The 19960-nt window shown below is 42.7% G+C and overlaps 1 protein-coding gene across 8 annotated transcripts in view; it reads right to left on the bottom strand.

Annotated features, from left to right (window-relative positions):
• The window catches only part of TEX2 (testis expressed 2), a 165930-nt gene that overhangs the window by 22565 nt on the left and 123405 nt on the right, over nucleotides 1-19960 (bottom strand). For all 8 annotated transcript variants that reach the window (XM_053293666.1, XM_053293665.1, XM_053293669.1 and 5 more), the window contains 4 exons: nucleotides 17637-17884; nucleotides 13941-14084; nucleotides 10338-10437; nucleotides 5752-5884 (listed from right to left, as the gene is read on the bottom strand). In XM_053293666.1, the coding sequence (XP_053149641.1) occupies nucleotides 5752-5884; nucleotides 10338-10437; nucleotides 13941-14084; nucleotides 17637-17884 (625 nt within the window). The remainder of the gene's footprint in view (nucleotides 1-5751; nucleotides 5885-10337; nucleotides 10438-13940; nucleotides 14085-17636; nucleotides 17885-19960) is intronic.

Genomic DNA, 19960 nt, shown 5'->3' with positions numbered 1-19960 from the left:
AGCGATTTAATCAGAAGGAGCCAGGAGGGCGATAAGAGAAGATGGGGAGCAGGCTTCGTGAGCACCAGCCATGAAGTCTGGCTGCCTCATGGCCAACAGCCAGCCTGTACACATCTCTCATGCAAGGACATCTGCAGATCCTTGAGAGACAGGATTGCAGGAAACTTGAATTATCTCCTGGAGTTTGGGGTGAGCTCAAGGGAAAAGGAAGCCAAGGCTCTGAGGAAAGGTTTAGCCAGGGAACTGTGTGTTAGGTAGCCTGCATTATTTTTCTTTTGATTTTGTGTTTTTGCAAATCCTTACAATTGGTTTATTGTATTTTTATCTGTAATGCAACAAAGAGGAACTGAGCCAGAGCCCTTTTTATCCAGCCAGGGCTTTGTAGAAGTCTCTGTACCCTGAAAAGGTGCTTTTAAAGGTTTCTTGCACCTGGGGTGTGTGTGCTTGTTGAATTATCATTGCAACTAGTTAACCACAATTTTAAAGTGTGCCACTCCAAACACCAGCTGGAGTGATCTTTGGAAGTAATCTTGTAAAGTACTAAGTATTTCTTTTTACCTTGTAACTTAAAGCCGAGAGAGCCTCAGACTGAAGCAGTCTGTAGTATTTTGAATAAAGTTTTTCTCTTTTTGTTATTTGTATTTTACCTGCCTCTGAGTGGATTTTTAACTCAGGAAAAAGGGTTTTACTCTGGTGCAAACATGTCTCAATGTTGATTGCTCAGCAACTCATACTACCAAGTTTGCTCTTCATGTGTAGGCTGCACGTGGAGAGCTTTCTGTATTTTTCCATTGGTAAAGGAGGAAAGTTTCCCTGGAATTTCACCCACACGGGGTGGGGGAATACAAAGTTGGATGTGGTGGCAGCGATTGGACTACTGAAGGAGCAATTTAAGTTTTAAAGGAACAGCCTTTGTGGAGCAAACATGGAGGAAATGAATCAGCATTTTTCTTTCCCCCATGTGGGCTTGCCTTGAGACAAAGGCTGGGCTTAAATCCACTATTTGCTACAAGAGGGTACACACATCTCCCCACTTCACTCTCCACAGGGAAAGGCACAGACTGAGCTTTAGATAACCCAAGGAAATGTGAAAAGAGAAAGTGTTATTCTCTCCCCCCCCCCCCCAATTCTTTAGAAGCTCCTCCAGTTAGAATAAGTAACCAGCTCCTAAAAACAAACTGGAAGAGTGGAAAGAATCTAGTCTTGATTGTGTCTTCAAAGTGATAGTTAAAGTGGATTAAAATATTACTAGATATTAAGAGATCTTGGTTCTAAGGAATGCCATCTTCACAATATGAACCTTAGGAACAAGGTGGCTTCAACAACTGAAGAACTGAAGAGCTAGTTAGTTGAATTCAATCCTAGTTTCTTCTATTTCCCATTATTAAAAAGAAAACACTCCAAATGATTTCGGCACTAACAGAATCAATACTCTACAAGGAATGAGATATGACATGACAAATACCACTCACCAGATAAATATAAATCCACAGATTGAGGAATCCAAACATTTTAAAAGGAAAGAAAATTGAGGGAACAAACATAAATACAAGTTAGAGAAGGTAAAGTATGAGCAATTTCCAACCACTTTCAACAAGGTGGGGCTTCATTTGGTCAACACAAGGTAAGGACTGACATTGCATGTTCTCAGATGATACAATAAAGTCTGAACGGTTGAGTGTCAAATACACTGATACAGTAGTGTGTTCCAAGCATGTAGCAGTCAAAATACTAATTATGGTTTAAAGGGATTTATGCAAGAATTTTGACAAAAATCACTGTGGTAGGAGAAGAACTCAAATACAGCAGCCATGTTTTGTACTAAAGCAGCCTGGAGATGCCAGTCAACTACAATGGAGGAACCAATGGGGAAGGAGATGGCAGATGAAAAGCTGGATTTTCAGTCCTACCATAGTTCTACAACCTCTTTGCCTCAGGCCTTATCAAATCACAACACAGTATGCCCACTGATTATTTTAACATGTATAATTCATGTCTTTTGTGCCTCAGCTATATTTTATTCTAACATAATACTCCCCAAGAGCCTTGATCCAGTGCCAACAGAATGATATTCAATCTCTGTGTAATGGATAGGGGTTACTGCTGTTTGCCTTTTCTCCCATAATGTGGACAAGTTTACTTTTCAGAATAGGGGAGAAAGAGGACATTGCTTCTACAGAACCAAGGAAAAGCACATTCAAAACCCGATAGATACACAGAATATTTTGGTGTAGGGAGGGGTAAGAAGGTTGCAGTGCTGCCTTGTCACGTACATGCAGATTATTTATGTATTTATTATTTTTTAATTTATATACCGCCTGACTCCAAAGGCTCTAGGCAGTTCACAAAAACATACACAATAAAGAGAAAATAGAACTGTTAAAACAACAGCTTAAAACTATTTAACATTCAAAGATTACTAGAAGCCAGGCTAAAAAAATGTGTTTTAAGAGCTCTTTTAAAGGCTTGTAAACCATGAATATCTAAAGGGAGAACATTCCACATCTCAGGAGCAACTACAGAGAAGGCCAGCAACCAAGTCACCACCAAATGTGCTGGAGGCATATGGAGATGGATCTCTCAATGACCTTAATGTGCTGTGGGGATCATGCAGAAGGCGGCGCTCTCCCAGAAAACCCAGACCTAAGCCATTTAGGATTTTAAAGGTAATTACCAGCACTTTGTATTTTGCCCGGAAACCTGTTGGTAACCAATGCAATTGTTTTAAAACAGGCATAATATGGTCTCCCAGAAACTCCAGAGACCAATCTAGCTGCTGCATTTTGGACCAACTGAAGTTCTGGAACCTAATACAAAGGCATAGAGCGCATTTCAGTAGTTGAGAGTTTCAGTAGTCAAGCCTAGATGTCACCAGAGAGTGCACCACAGTTCTGAAATCATTATCTTCAAGGAACACACACAGCTGTGGTATCAACCGAAGCTGATAGAAAGCGTTCCTGGCCATAGCCTCAACCTGAGAAACCAGAGGCCTAGGTCCAGAAGCACTCCCAAGCTATGTACCTGTTCCTTTGGGCGGAGTGCAACCCCATCCAGAACAGGAAGATCTATCACATCCCCCGATGTATGACCCCTTACCATGAGTACCTCTGTCTTGCTTGGATTCAGTTTCAATTTATTATTCCTCATCCAGTCTATTACTGCCTGTAGGCAGGCATTTAGGAAGGTTATGCCATTTCTCGATGATGATGACATGGAGAAATAGATTTTTGTCACTGGCATATTGATAACACCTTGCTCCAAATCTGATGATCTCACCCAGCAGTTTCATGTAGATGCTAAAAAGCATCAGAGATAGGATGGAGAGCTGAGGGACACCATATGATAGCTCTCATTTCAGAGAGCAGCTATCTCCGAGTGACACCATCTGGAATCAACTAGAGATAGGAATAGAACCACTGCAAAGCAGTACCACCTATTCCCAAATCCCCCAAACAATCCAGAAGGATACCATGGTCGATAGTATTGAAAGCCATAGAAAGATCCAAAAGAACTAACAGAGTCATACTCCCTCTGTCCATTCCTTGGTAGAGATCACCCATTAGGCCGACCAAGGTTATCTTCACCTCATAACCTGCTCTAAAGCCAGTTTGAAATGGATCTAGATAATCAATATCTTCCAAAACTGCCTGGAGTTGATCAGCCACCACCTCTCAGTTACCTTTTCCACACAAGGGAGGTTGGAGACTGGCCTATAATTATCCATCACCGAGGGCTCTAGGGTAGGTTTCTTAAGTAAAGGTCTCACAATTGCCTCCTTCAAACATGGAGGCATCCTGCCCTCGCTCAGCGAGGCATTTATGATGTCAAATAGGACATCTCTAAAAGCCTCCCTGATAGACGTTATAAGCCATGTTGGGCATGGATCCAAAGGAGCTTGTCCGCATCCTCAGGAGTCACAAACTGAAACTGATCCATTCTAATTGAACCCAGAGGAGTTACTGGACACCTCTACAACTGATTCTGCCATAACTGCCCAGACACATAAATTTTGGGAGGTATACAAATATGTTAAACAAAAAACTTGTGTCCATGTCAGCTTGAATTTGAGATATTTTACCCACAAAAAAGTTGTTAAAAGCATCACAGAGAGATGATGAAAAATCTAAATCTAAGTTCAGAGAGAAGGGAACCTGAGTCAATCCCCTCACAACTCTGAACAACTCTGCTGGATGCAAGTTTGCAGGCACAATACATGCAGAATAGAATTGCTTCTTCGCTGCACGTATTGCCAAGGAATAAGCCTACAAATGGGCTTTATGTCTGTCTTGTCAGATTCAAGTCGAGTCTTCCTCCACTTATGCTTTAGTCTTCTCCCTTGCTGTTTCAACTCCCATAGCTGTTCAGAGTACCATGAAACCAGTTTTGAAGCAGAACAGAGAAGATGCTTAAGGAAGATAGTGTCCACTGCCCTGGTAAGCTCCCTGTTCCAGGAGTCCACCAGGGCATCAACAGAATCACTAGCAAAACCAACTCTAAAATCCTTCAAGGCGTCTTGGAATCCTATAGGATCAAACAGCCTTCTTGGGTGGACCATCTTAATAGATCTTGCACCCCTGAAGAGGTGGGTTGTGGCTATGAAATGAACATTAACCAGATGGTGGCCTGTCCATGATAATGGAGACACTCTAGGAGTCACCACCCATGGAACACCACCCTGATATGAGCAAAAGACCAAATCGAGAGTGTTACCAGCAGTGTGTGTTGGCCCTGTGAACAATTGGGATAGGCCCATAGTTGTCATGGCCACTATGAACTCCTGAGCTGCACCAGACAAGCCAACCCTGAAATGAGCAACAGGGTGCAAGGTACACAAGTCCCCAGGCCAAGATACACACACTCAATATGGTCCAGTTCTCTCACAGGGATTCTAGTAAGCGACATGTTATTCTGATGGAGTACAGCTGCTCCACCCCCCCCCGCCACCTTTCCCTAACCCGCTCCACCACAGAGTACCCAAGCAGGCAGAAGTTAAGCCCATACAAGGACACTAGCTTTCCGCAAGGCTATATAAGCCAAGTTGGCTCCCTCATGGATTATTTCGGGTTTATTTTGGACTGACCTGGCATTACAAAGCAGCAAGGTCAGGTTCTGCAGGTAGTTCGAACTATTCACTCAGGCCTGAGAGCTGACAGGACAGGCGAAAGGGGAAACAGCTATTAGATTTCTGATCTCCCTTCTCCTGTAATGGCCTGCTGACCTGCCAATGCCAAATCTTCTATTCCCTACCACTACTGTAATAGCTGCTCCAGAACCCCCAGAAGTGCTCCCTATTCTTTCATTTAATTTAGTTAATATAAGTTAGTATATATTCCAATGCAAGGCACCATCAAAAGAAAAAAACACATTCCATATACATTGTCACTACTTTCCCATAACTGACAATTCTTACTTTTCAACCTGCATCTGAGGAATTCAGTTATAACCCATGGAAGCTCATGCATTAAAATATTAGTCTAAAAAGTGCTTTGTGCTTTTTTTGGTAGGTAGTAGGTTTGCAGATAGTAAAAGCCAACTCCCCAACCCACAGACACACATTAAAATATGCTTAAGCACACTTCCGAACATAATTGTTGTAGTACAACAACTTTCTCATAACTGTAATAGTAATTCGAAGAAGAGAATTTCAGACACATCGGCACTTTCATAGAAGGAAGCTGCAGTTGCATATTAAGAGTCGTATGGAGCTCTTTCTGTACTAAAAAGAAAGCAGAAGAGAGATCAATTTCTTACCCTTCTTTGCCAATCTCTCCAACTTTCAGTGCTTCAGCCAGAGGCTCTTTGCCAAGTTTAGTCAAATTCATTTTGGTCTCTAGGGTCATTAGAAAAGATCCATTGTAGGATATTTCCAAGTCAATCCAAAGCCCTAGAATTGTTAATTGAAATGTTACTTCAGGTTGCTCAAACTTAACTGTAATGTAAAAAGCACACAATATCCAAGGAACATTGCCACAGACTTTAACAAATTAAATACAAAAAGTGACCTTGAATTACTTCAGAACAGGCTCTAAATCTTATTTTAAAATATCCAGATTGGTCCCCATACTCACCTCTTTTTCAGACTACTGGCTTCGTGGCAAGCTAAGGCAGCTGTTACACAACATAATTTAGTTTTCAAACATGAACAGTATTGGGGCACTACTGTCAGTGAGTCTAAGAACATCTGTGTCTTAATGGTAAAATCAGTGATTGCCATGCTAATTTCTGACCACCCCACAAAACAAGTGCAACTGTGTTCTGTTGGACCATCTTTTTGGAAAACAGGGTGGGTGGAGCCAAGATGGCAATATGTTAGCAACTTACTTGTTACTTTCTTCAATCCTTCTATATGATCCTGGCCTTACATTTATTTGGCTTTTGTTATAAATTATAGTTATTCTGGATTATTATCAGAGCACATTTCTGCAGTTTTTAGATGAACAGTACAGAGGAATGTCTGGAGTGTGAAGGACTGTGAGTAAAACAGAAGATGTTCATTCACTAATACAGAAGAACTAGCTCTCTTTTTACCATCTCGGGAAATTCTAAAGACAATGTTTTCTGTCATAGGTTGTTGCAGTGTAGTGAAGTGTCACTAATGCCTGCTAACTGGACAAAGAGGCACCTTTTAAGGTGGCAGCTTTCTTTTATTTAGCAGGGGGAGAGCAACTGTCCTCCATCCCAGCACAGTATCTCTTCCAGCAGCTTTTGTTGATGATTCCATTGTGCCTCCCCCCTCCGCCTTAAAAAAAAAAAAATGATTGTGAGCCCTTTTGGCTTATAAACCATTCTGAGAATGGCTTTGAAGAAGCAGAGTATATATTTATTACACGCACATTTAGGACTTTATACTGGGGCACTGTTGCCAAAAGGCTTCCACTGATTTAATTCGACTCCCATATTTCCCCCATTATGCATCACTCCAAACCATTCTACCAAAAATATGGGTTTCTCTGCACCTTGGTTACTCTCTTTGCCCTTTACTATAGCACTCTGCGCTGCACCAAGAGCTGCTCCTGAAGATCCCTCCAGTTTCTGGAACCGTTTCAGCTAGTGCATTTGGGAGGGGAGAACACCACCAAGAATGGAAGATGCAGGGAGTCTGCAGCACATGTACCACTCCCCACATAAACCTTTGGATCTGGGCTATTATAGGGCTGAAACATCTCTAATTATCCAACTGCCATTAATTTTATACAGGCATTTATTTGTTCAAGCACGGCTGGTAATTGATGTGTTCTCTAGACAAACAGAATTGCCTGCCATTGTACTGCTCTGTTCCTCTGTGCAGTTTTCAGCAATTATGAAGCAGGAAGCTTTAGAGAACATCTGTGAGGCAGGGAGATAAACGGCCACTTAACGGACTTGGAACTTTGTTCCTGCCTTACTAAGGAAGACAGGAAATAAAAAGAAGCAGCATCTCAAAGCTTCTGCAACGTGCTTGCTATGAATTTGGAGGAAGTATGCTCTTTACATGGAGAGAGTACACACGCTGCTGATGAAGACCAAAGGCTAGAATACTTCTAAGCCAATTCAGTGCCTGTTTTCACAATCAATCAACACTTCAGCATAGCATCTTTTAGGATGAGGCTTTGACACAAGATATACTTAGCGCAAAATCCATCCCTTTATTTCCAAGGTATTCCCCATTTTTCCACCCCATAGTTTCAGATATCCACGGACACACTGCAGAATGGTTCAGACAGGCTTGGTTTCAAGAATTACAGATGTCAATCTAACATGTACTGAAGAGTGCAACCAAATGCAAATACCGCTCCCATTGCTTTCAGATTATCACAGTATTCCTAACATATAGTATGTAGCAATTTTACAATGCAATTGTGAAAAGGATATCCCTGAAAGGTTATGGATACTGAGATTTCCCCCATGGTTTTGCCTCCAACTGCAGCACTTTTTGCTCCAAGGAAAACTGGAGAGATTTACTCAGCAATCTTAATGGATTGTTCTTACAATACTACAGTATTTCCTTTTATGCAATGCATTTGCAATCTGTTTCCAAAATAAAATATTTCAACATTCCACTTTGGTATAAGTTTCATATATTTGCAGATAGTGATACATTACATATTCTGCAATACCAGTTCTACATAATAACCTAACCAATTCAAGGCAAACTGGGGAATTCCTCTTCAAGACATGGAACAGTTTATCTCTACTATAGATAGAGCAGTTTAATCAAATCAATGAATGCACTGAATCATATAGAAGGTTTTCTCCTAAAAAGGTGGTGGAGGAAATGATTGCTCTCTGAATCATCTAACAAGCCACACAGAGCATCCTGCAAAACAGTATGGCAACAACATACATCAGTTAATTCATTAGAAGCTATGAGCAGAATGTACTGAAACCCATTAGTCATTGTGTGTACCTGTATTTCAGGGAACTTAAGGGCAAGCTGGAGAGAAGACATGCTTTTATAAACAGCCAGAATCACTACTTACTTATAGAAAGCATAGTCCTATTGAAATTTAAAATACCAGAGTGTGAACAGTGCCCATTTTGGTGAAAATGAGACACAGCTCAGCAATAACAAATACAACATTTCCCTTTGATTTCAGCTGGTGAAGTGAAAGGACACCAGAAACAGTTTCCATGTATATTTGTAGCTTAAAGCTTCCCCTTATGTAATCAGTGAATCAGTATGTTCCAAATACCAACATTCTTTTTAACAAGAAAAGGAGACAATTCAATCGGATTACTAAGGGGGAGGGGATATTTTCTTCCAATCTGTGCAAATCCAGAGTTGTCCAATACTGGAAACACTGCAGGGAATTAAAAGCAGGTGTGTTGTACAATATAGCCAAGTGTTTTATGTACCCCAACAAAACATACACACACGACGATCACTGGCTGAAGACAAAACAATTTTTAAGCACGTTGCAAGTGGTGCAGTAGAAGCAAAATTTCCCATGCTATACACATTCACTTTCTTTTTATCCCACTATTGTCTCTGGCCAGACAGGTTTTGCAAGTTTTTAATTATGCGTCAAAAACCTGTTCCCTAGAGACCATGCCAAGACAAAAGCTTCAGCATAGGTAACAATGGTCCCATAATCTGCCTTGACACTTTCAGGGACTTTGCAGATGAGTTTTGGTCATGCTCAGGGTCTCATATGTGATGTCAAGAAGAGCCTTATGGACTCCAGTAGAGGGGATCATGCAGAGTCACCATACTTTACATAGCTTGCTTGCTAGAAATATCTGAAGCTATTTCCTCATGGGACACCAAACTGGATTACACGGACTGATCTGTGGAAAGCACATGTTGACTGTTTTGTCTTGAAGCAAGTGGTCTGAGATTTGGAGTGTGCACGTGCACGCAACCCCCGCCCCCCACCCACCCGTCAGTCCAAAGCTATGATTCCAGTACATTCTGGTGTCATTCCGACTCGGAAATCTTGAAGATCCAAGCTATAGTATTCCACACATGAGGCACTCTGAGTGAGATTAGATTGTGGCACTGTCTTTCCCTACAAAAGCTCTTTAAAGTGCATGCATATGGAATATTACCTACCTGCAATTTCCCCCCACAGGCAACTTGATTCACAACTTAACTTTTCTTCTGGCTCCGTTCTAAAACTTGCTGCCACACATATACTTCAGACCAGGCCTTCTCACCATAACAGTAAGAATATCTCAAATATCCCTCAATATTTCACTCTCTTTTCACATGACAAGCTTCAAGTCCTAGCCCACATCTTCACAGACATCCTCTTTAGAGGATGGTGCCTTCTATTCACTGAAAAGGAACCACACTCTTCTGCTCCTGCGCTGTTTTGGGAAACATTTCCTTTCCCTAATGCATACCTGTAGATAGACTCACTGCATGTCGCCTTAAAATCTAGAACACACATTTCTCACAATCCTTGAAGATAAGCAGAAGACAACGAGGCGATTCTCACGATCGCCAGGGTGCACGGGGAGGCAGGGAAGGCAGGGTAGACCTTACCTCCCACCACAGGCGAGCAAAATGAAGGTGGCCGCAACCCTGCTCCGTGAAGCACTGAGCGCACCCTTAACATTGGCTAATAGCTGGGTTATTTAGAAGGCTTTAGGAGGATCCCACCGCTTCTCAACCAGCCTAACCCAAGCTTTTGAAGAACAGCCTTTATAAAACAAAGAAAAAACAATTGCCACAGAAGGATCATCAAATAAACTTAAGCAGGCCAACATAGCTACCCCCTCTAGAAATAGAGAATGACATTAACATGAGGATATTCACAGTCAACTTTCTGACTAGAAGAAAATCTTATAGCTAGATAATCACAGGACAGTTCTCAAAAGGTTCTACAACATAAATAATCTTCATGTGTTGTTACCTTTATAATCAATAGTGGGTTTGTAGGCTTGAAGAATTTTTGGCACTGCAACTCCCATGTCCAGTTCAGTTAGTGTTAACTCATTCATGAAGTATGGCAACTAGGAAAAAAACAAAACCAGAGTAATCTCTCTTAAAACATAAAAGTACACATTCACAAAGCCATCCTGTGGATGTTCAGAAGAAAGTTCCACTGTGTTCAATGGGCTTTACTTGCAGTGAGGACGGGCGATTCAGTGCTAGACATTAGGGCATGATAAAGAATGTATCCAAAGGCTTCTTAAAAAGCAAATGTGGGCAGAAGGAAAATCACAGTCCACACATGCTCTGCTGTCCAACTTCTAGTGGACTAAATACCTGCTGCTTGTCAGAATTCTGGCAAAGAAGAAGAGTCGACTAGGAGACCATTGCTGATCCAGCAAAGTGCGTATTCTCAAGAAGTGCACACTAAGGATCACTTTACACAGATTAATTACGTTTCACAGTGAAGGGGTCCCATGAAGATTCCAGCTTTAAATTTCATAGAGTGACCCCTGGTTCTAGTGTTGTGTGAGAGGGAAAAGAATTTCTCTCTACCCACTTTCTCCACACCATGCATGATTTTATAGACCTCTATCATGTCTCCCCGCAGTGGTCTTTTTTTCTAAACTAAGAAGCCCCAGGTAGTCTTGCCTCATAAGAAAGTGGTGACCAGAATTGTATGTAGTACTCCAAGTGTGGTCGCGCCATAGTTATAAGGGCATTATAATATTAGCCGTTTTATTTTCAATCCCCTTTCTAATGATCCCTAGCATGGAATTGGCCTTTTTCACAGCTGCTGCACATTGAGTTGACACTTTCAACGAGCTGTCCACCACGACCCCAAGATCCTCTCCTGCTCAGTCATTGATAGCTCAGATCCCATCACCGTATACTTGAAGTTGGGGTTTTTCGTCACAATGTGCATCACCTCACACTTGCCAACATTGAACCTCATTTGCCATTTTGTCGCCCACTCTCCCAGTTTAGAGAGATCCTTTTGGAACTCCTCACAATCCGTTTTGGATTTTACTACCCGGAAGAGTTTGGTATCATCTGCAAATCTGGCCACCTCGCTGCTTACCCCTACTTCTAGATCATTTATAAATAAATTAAAAAGCACCAGTCCCAGTACAGATCCCTGGGGGACCCCACTTTTTACTTCCCTCCATTGTGAAAACTCTCCATTTACACCTTCCCTCTGTTTCCTGTCTTTCAACCAGTTAGCAATCCACACATGTACTTGTCCCCTTATCCCATGACCGCTAAGTTTCCTCAGGAGTCTTTGATGAGGAACTTTGTCGAAAGCTTTTTGGAAGTCCATGTATACTATGTCAACTGGATCACCTTGATCCACACACTTGTTGACACTCTCAAAGAACTCCAAAAGGTTGGCGAGGCAAGATTTACCTTTGCGGAAGCCATGCTGGCTCACTCCCAGCAGGGCCTGTTCTTCTAGGTGCTTTACAATTTTATCCTTGAGGATGCTTTCCATCAATTTGCCTAGAATGGACGTTAGGCTAACTGGCCTGTAATTTCCCGGATCGCCCCTGGACGCCTTTTTGAAAATCGGTGTTACATTTGCTACTCTCCAGTCCTCTGGTACAGCGCCCGATTTCAGGGATATATATTTTAGCAAGGAGGTCGGCAATTTCACATTTGAATTCTTTGAGGACTCTTGGATGGATGCCATCCGGCCCTGGCGATTTGTTAGCTTTCAGTTTTTCCAGACAGTTTAAAACATCATCTCTTGTCACTTCTATCTGACTCAGCTCTCTAGCCTCCATCCCTAAAGAGATCTTCTCCTCCAGCCAACAGAATAGATGGACTAAGATACAAAGCAAGATTTTATTCTATAGTCCCATTTTCTCTAGCTCCTTGGGACTATGAATTCCACGCTCTAAGCTACAGACTGGCAGTTGCGGAGGCAAATTTCCACTGAGTAAAGCATCATAGTAATTACCAAGACAACGGGGTGGGGCGGGGGGGAGAAGAGGGTGTATTACTAACAGCTAATTAAGCAGACCTGGTTAACTTTGCAATAAGTTTAGCAACACAGAGAGAATATCGCTTCATGTACACTTGCCCAAAACTCATTTAACATTCATTGGCAATAACCCTGAATGCAGAAGGAGCTTCTGATATGCTTGGACCAGTGCCTTCATGGACAGAGCTGCACATTTCAAGTCCACAGATGGATTTTCTGTAATGCCAAACCCACCATGAATGAACATTTCTATCTGGAAAATAAAATGCAATTTGACTGGTCTAATTAAAAAAATAAAGGTCTAGCATCAAGATGTTCAAAGAGGGAATTAGTTTTCCATTTTAAATACAGAGTAAATTAGACATCTGTGAAAGTCGAAGAGAGAAGTGATGTGATTTGTTTGTAAGGTGATGAAGGTTCCAGACTTCCGATATACTTGTTAGCTTTTGGGGCTCTCTCATGGGAATAAAAGAAATATACAAAGGGCAAACAATTGAAAACAGGTGGAAAATGGAAGGATGGAGTAGTTCTGACTATCAAAGGGTAAGGTTTTGCTACAGCTGTAGCAAGCTGTAAACATGCAGGCTGGAACTGCACATGATGTACATACAACAGCATGCCAGAAAAACAAGAAGTTCTGGTAAGAAATCTGCCTACTTTCCCTTTCACTATAACCTTAACTGATAATTACCATCTTCACAGGTTAGCCCACTAGTGCCTCAAATGTCAATGCATCAGCCATCTTGAACTGGGGTGGATGACATCATCACAAACTACACCATCGGGTAGGGCTGCGCGAGCTGACTCAAATCAAGCCAGGCTTGCGTTTGAGCTGGCTCGGTGGCCTGTGCCAGACCAGCCCCATAAAAAGTGAAGCCAGTCCGAGCTCAAGGGATATACCTGTAAAGGGCTATCCAGCAAGGATTCCGCATTACAAATAAAGGTCTTTCCCTACCAGTAAACATGGGGCAGGGGGAAGAGAAAGGTATTTCACCTCTAAAATTAAAGTGCAGGGGGTGGTGTGGATGGCAGCTGCAGTGGAGAGGGCTCCTCCAACACCCCCCAAGCGACAGCCCGGGCCGGCTGCAGCCCAGTTCAGGTCTCTGCACATGCACAGAGGCCATTAGAGTGACTGCTGCACATGCGCAAGGCACTTGCATCACCGCGCAAATGGCCTTCACACATGCACAGAGCCTATCACTTGGGAAGCCGGGGGAGGAGGTTGGAGGAGCCCCTGTCACCACCTCTGCCGCTGTCCATACCACCTTCTTTTTAGAGGTAAAAAGTACCTCTCTCTTGCCTCCCACCCCGCATTTACTGGTAGGGAAAGCCGTTTTTTTTTTTTAAACTGGCTCCAACTTGATAGACCCCGAGCTACCTAGGGCAGCTCAAATCCAATCTGGATTCGAGCCAAACCAGGAAAACTGGTTCTGTACACATTCCTACCATTGAGGTGTCTTTACAACTGCACCAGATTTGGTTTAAATTGGTCCAGGTATTGTGAAGTATCTGGGCATGGACACGGATGATCTCATAAGCTTACTTCCCTTAAAGAAAGTAGGCTTTTAAAAAGGCAGACTCCTGGGAGGATAGTTATACCTTTATTTTGCTCAGTTTCATCTGTATCTTCTTAGAAACCATGTCAGACCAGTACTTTTCTCCCAAGAAATCCCAAAATATTCTTCCCAGCAAAGCGTTTACCCATGCTTCCTGCTCTTCCTCTTCACAATGGGCATCAGGCAACTGGCAAGAGAGAGGTTGCACCAGTTATAGTAACTTACACAATTTAATTAACATCAAAGACATACAGTTCCACCTTGATTACTGTGTACACTATTTAACTGCGCAGCATTCTAAAAAGGCTAGAACACATCTGTTTCTAGAAAGGATATTTTAATGCGCCTAGTAGTAACTAAACTATTCCATTTAATGCTTCCTGATGAAGACAATCCTCTATTTGAGAAAAAGAGTCATAACATATGGTGAAGAGGTTAACATCACACAGTATTTATTGAACAGAGTTTTCTTTCTTTTTGAAGATGTATCTAAGGCAGAGGTTCCCAACCTGTGATGCTCCAGATGTTGTTGAACTACAATGTCCCTTATCTCCAGCGACAATAAACTGTAGCTGGGGATTACGGGAACTGTAGTTCAGCAACATCTGGAGCATCACAGATTGGGCAACCCTTATCTAGGGTAATATGAAGACATTATGAGCCCCACCGCCTATTAAGGTCATGTGGAGAGGTCCGTCTCCAGCTGCCACCAGCTTAGCTAGTAGCCACACGGGGGCGGGCCTTCTCAGTCGCTGCCCCGTGATTGTGGAATGCGTTCCCTACTGAAATACGATCCTCCCCATCTCTGACCATTTTTAAAAAGCATTTGAAAACCCATCTCTTCACTCAAGCTTTTTCAGCTTTTTAAGTTGTTTAGGTTTTAATCTGTGTTTGATTTAAATTATTTTAAGTTTTTGTGCATGTTTTTTATGTTATTGTTAACTGCCCAGAGACAAAAGTTTGGGGCGGTGTACAAATCTGACAAAATAAATAAATAAAATACTGAAGATCACTTTGAATATTTAACAAAACTGAGACAGATAGTAATTTTTAAGCAAGCTGAAAGTGGTTTGAGGCAGATGCTGCCTTCCATTTCTTTTGTCTCACTATCACTTCTGGTCAAATAGGTTTACATAAACACCTGCAGAACCTGCTTACCTGGGGGTGAAAGTAGGACAAGTGTGCACACACTGTAAGCAGCTATCCCCATTTAACTCTACCTTTAGTTCCATAGGGGGAAAATATTTCCAGCTTGTGGGTAAAACAACATATATTTATATATCACTTTTCAACAAAAGTTTCCAAAGCTGTTTACATAGAGAAATAATAAATAAATAAAATCCCTGTCCCCAAAGGGCTCACAACCTAAAAAGAAACATAAGGTAGACACCAGCAACAGTCATTGGAGGTACTGTGCTGGGGGTGGATAGGGACGGTTACTCTCCCCCTGCTAAATAAAGAGAATCACCATGTTAAAAAGGTGCCTCTTTGCACAATTAGCAGGCAAATGCGAGTGACTTACACTTCTTTTCATGCTCCTTGATTAACACCTGAATTGGGAACTCTTGCATCACCCTCAAGGAGAGAGAGATTCTCTCCGGAGCTCATTCATCTCACCATGGGGAAGAACACAAGCTCCTACTTTAGATGTTACACATAAGCAGAGAGATGTAAGGCACGAGTAAGTCAGATTTCCTATGTAGACCGGGCCTCCGGCAATCGGCGTCCTTTGCGGCGTGCGCATGCACGCGCGCGCAAAGCTTCAGTATGATGGAGGCCGTCCTAGCGAGAGGAGCTCTGTTCGGGAGCTCCTCTCGTTTTTTACGAAAACATCGGGTGAGGACTCGGGCGGGCGGGCAGCTGGGAGGGAGGGCTGGCGGGCGGCGGCGGCAGCAGGGGTATTGGTAGTTCTTGTGCAAAATCTCCTTGCGGTGGGGGGGGGGGCGGCTGGTTTCCAGCGCCCCGTTATTCTGTTAAATACGGGCGCTGGAGGGGGCAAAGAGGCAGGAGGAGTAAGCAAGCCCTCCCCGCCCTAAAAGGAAGGCCCCCCTTCGGTGCCGGTCCGGACTGCTCCGGACCGTGCACATCACTACAATGCGGCGTGGCATGGATGCTATCAGCCTGTGGCACTGCTGAGGTGTTATGGAAGACCAGGATGCTTCAATAGCGGCCTTCAGCTCTTCTGCATTGTTTGGTCTCATGTCTCTCATCATTCTCTTGGCAATGCCCCATAGATTCTCTATGGGGTTCAGGTCAGGCGAGTTTGCTGGCCAATCAAGCACAGTAATCCCATGGTCATTGAACCAGATTTTGGTACTTTTGGCAGTGTGGGCAGGTGCCAAGTCCTGCTGGAAAATGAAGTCAGCATCCCCATACAGCTCGTCTGCAGAAGGAAGCATGAAGTGCTCCAAAATCTCCTGATAGACGGCTGCGTTGACCCTGGACTTAATGAAGCACAGTGGACCAACACCAGCAGATGACATGGCTCCCCAAATCAACACAGACTGTGGAAACTTCACACTGGACTTCAAGCATCTTGCATTGTGTGCCTCTCCATTCTTCCTCCAGACTCTGGGTCCTTGGTTTCCAAATGAGATGCAAAAGTTGCTCTCATCAGAAAAGAGGACTTTGGACCACTGAGCAACAGACCAGTTCTTTTTTTCTTGAGCCCAGGTAAGACGCTTCTGATGTTGTTTGTTGTTCAGGAGCGGCTTGACAAGAGGAATACGACATTTGAAGCCCATGTCCAGGATCCGTCTGTGTGTGGTGGCTCTTGATGCACTAACTCCAGCCTCAGTCCACTCCTTGTAAAAGTCCCCAACACTTTTGAATGGCCTTTTCCTGACAATCCTCTCCAGGCTGCGGTCATCCCTGCTGCTTGTGCACCTTTTTCTTCCACACTTTTCCCTTCCACATAACTTTCTATTAATGTGCTTTGATACAGCACTTTGGGAACATCCAACTTCTTTTGCAATTACCTTTTGAGGCTTTCCCTCCTTATGGAGGGTGTCAATGATGGTTTTCTGCACAACTGTCAAGTCAGCAGTCTTTCCCATGATTGTGATTCCTAATGAACCAGACTGAGAGACCATTTAAAGGCTCAGGAACCCTTTGCAGGTGTTATGGATTGATTAGCTGATTGGAGTGGGACACCTGGAGCCTAGACTGTTGAACCTTTTCACAATATTCTAATTTTCTGGGATTGTGGATTTGGGGTTCTCATGAGCTGTACGCCATGATCATCACAATTATAACAAATTAAGGCTTGACTTATCTCGCTTTGCATGTAATGCGTCTCTCTCATATATCAGTTTCACCTTTTAATTTGCATTACTGAAATTAATGAAAAAATATATATATATATATATATATATATATATATATATATATATATATATATATAAAATTTAAAAAAACCCAACTAGTTTCATGGCTGAATGGGGATTTGAACTCTGGTCTCCCCGGACCTAGTCCAGCACTCTAACCACTATACTACGCTGGCTCTCTAATCATGCAGGCATCCTGAAAATAACACTGCACCAGCTCAGGAATATCTTCTTCTATGGAGATATTATGGAAACCAGCCAAGGTCGTGATGGAGTGGGCAGAGGGCTGCAAAACTCATACAAGATACACGCTTCCCAACAGGACATTACCGGTATCAATAAAAGAAACTCCTCGCGTATAATCCTGGAGCATAACTAACCCCCATATAGAAAAATTAAACCATATACTTCACCTTCTTCACAGTTGTAGGGCTGCTGTCGGCACTGTGAACTGGACTAGCTATCGGGCTTTTATGTTCTTCTGGAATACACTTTGCCATGTACACACTATAATCCAGGAGCATTTTTTGTCTCACGCTGGCTGCCAGTTCCTTCTGCTTTGGTTGAGAGAAGATTTCTTCTGTGCTCCCCTTGCTGCTGCTACGACTGTGTGTAAGAACTCCAGACTGGCTATTGGATCTACTGTGTGCTGGGAGGAACCCTAGTGCAGAGAGGGGGAAGCCACAGTCATGAATACATGAGTCTAAACAAGAAACTTGATGAAGATGAAAGTGAAAAGTGTAGGATGCTAGTGGATCCAGTATATTCCAGAATTCAAGATCACTGTGTGTGAAGATTTGACTTTAATGTAGTAGCACAAGCCACGGGAGAGGGTACCCTCTCAAGTGCACACATATACATTTTTATTAAGTCATCAGCAAGCCATCTGCCCCTTAATACCTTGCACAATTTTAGGCTCTGACCAACATGCTACTGCAGTATATTCCTGCAGTGTATGAAGAGACAGCCGGTCACAGAGAGTGCTTTGAGAGTAATGCTGGAAATCAAAGGCTCCTCCAGAAGATAGAACTGGGCTAAAGATCTGCTGAATCAAGCAGCTGAGGAACAACTGGCTTACAACCAACAGGAGAATACCAAGAAGCTTCATGGCAACTGAGATGAGGTCATGGGTTTGTCTGGGGACAGACTGCTGTTGCCCCTGCTTATTCTTGACAATGCCACGTGGCAACTAAGCAAAGTCTTTCACTTTTAACTCTGATCCTTTCTCCTCTCCTTGACTTTTTGAACATATTAAGGATGGAGGACTCAGAAGAAATGGGGACCAGTTAGGGAAGTTATAGAGCATAGTTACACGGTGTCATTTGTATATTGTACATTCCAAAAATTAATACCCTTTCAATCATAAAAGGTCATCCATGAAATAGTTTCCATAGCACCAGGGGTGTAGCAAGGTTGGAGTGGGCCCAGAGACAAGATTTTAAAATGCCCTCCCGCCATTCACTGAAGCTCAGCTCAAAAAGTAAAGAAATCTTAAAAGAGGCTGAATAGTGGTAACAAAAAGCATAGTAAAGTGTGAGTGAGAGTGTGAGAGAGATATCCTAAATTATGAGAGACATGCTGTTCTGGTAGCTCCAGGTCTTAACACTCACATCAACTTCGGAGGATGAATACAACTGAAGGAAGCCCAGGCGGGTGCGTGGCTGGGGTAGTCAGTCATGTGACTTGCCTCTGGGGGCCCCCCCAAGGCAGTGGGCCCCCAGACAACTGCCTCCCCTTGCCCTATTATAGTTACGCCCCTGAATAGCACTGTTGCAAACTGAATGGCCTCGAGAACAAACTGAGCAAACTGGTGAAACAAAAAAAAACCTTTCTCCAGGAGTTTAACCACACAGCTACCTATTCTTAATTAACAAGGAATATTTTGGCAATCGTAATAAGCAGCTGGTATTCAGAATGGGACACGAGAAAAAGGCTGTGACATGGTTGTCATAACCCACCAATGCCGGAATGCTAAGAAACTGCATCATATAATGAGGACACAGTTTGACAGCTTCAAGCAAGATTGCATACTCGCAGTCATGGGCAGAAAGCTTCTCATATTACTTCAGCAAGAACTTCATGCATCTGACACCCACCCACTTTGGGCAAAAAGCCTCCTAACTCTGCCCAGAACAACCACCTAACATGCCAGTGTGGGTGAAATTACTGTCACAACTAAAAGCCACCACCTCTGGTAAGGGACTTGCACTTCTTCATAAATTGGGGCAAGAATAATTTCACACAAAAGTTATAATAGAAGAAATCCTCAACTAAATGCTCCCTAATTATGAGGTGAAAAATTCTAACACGGTGGTAGATTATGCAAATATGGCATTAATTAATGGCTCTATTTTAATTCTTTAACAAACTTTTTCTACCACAGAATGGAAAGGATGTGTATGAATACTGACAGGGAATATGAAAGCTATGGGGAAGAATTGGTATGTGTGTTTAGTGAAAGGCGTTTAAATTCCTATTAAATGTGTCTCTTTTTAATCTCTATACTGTGCAGCTCCATGGTTCACTTATGGCTAGTATTCTTAGTTCTACAACTGGATTCCTAGCCTGTGTCTTGAAGCTAACTTACGAACTGATGTGCAGAACATTTCAATGTCTGAACGTTTTGACTAGATGTTCAGACATGGCCTTCCAGGGTTTTAAATGATTAACTGTTTTAAATTGTTGCCCTGATTTCCAGGGTTTTTAGCTGTTTAATTGGTTTTATTGTGTTTTAATA

The sequence above is a fragment of the Hemicordylus capensis genome, chromosome 2, assembly GCF_027244095.1.
Source record: "Hemicordylus capensis ecotype Gifberg chromosome 2, rHemCap1.1.pri, whole genome shotgun sequence".
Taxonomy (NCBI): domain Eukaryota; kingdom Metazoa; phylum Chordata; class Lepidosauria; order Squamata; family Cordylidae; genus Hemicordylus; species Hemicordylus capensis.
This window is presented reverse-complemented; position numbering and strand designations above follow the sequence as displayed.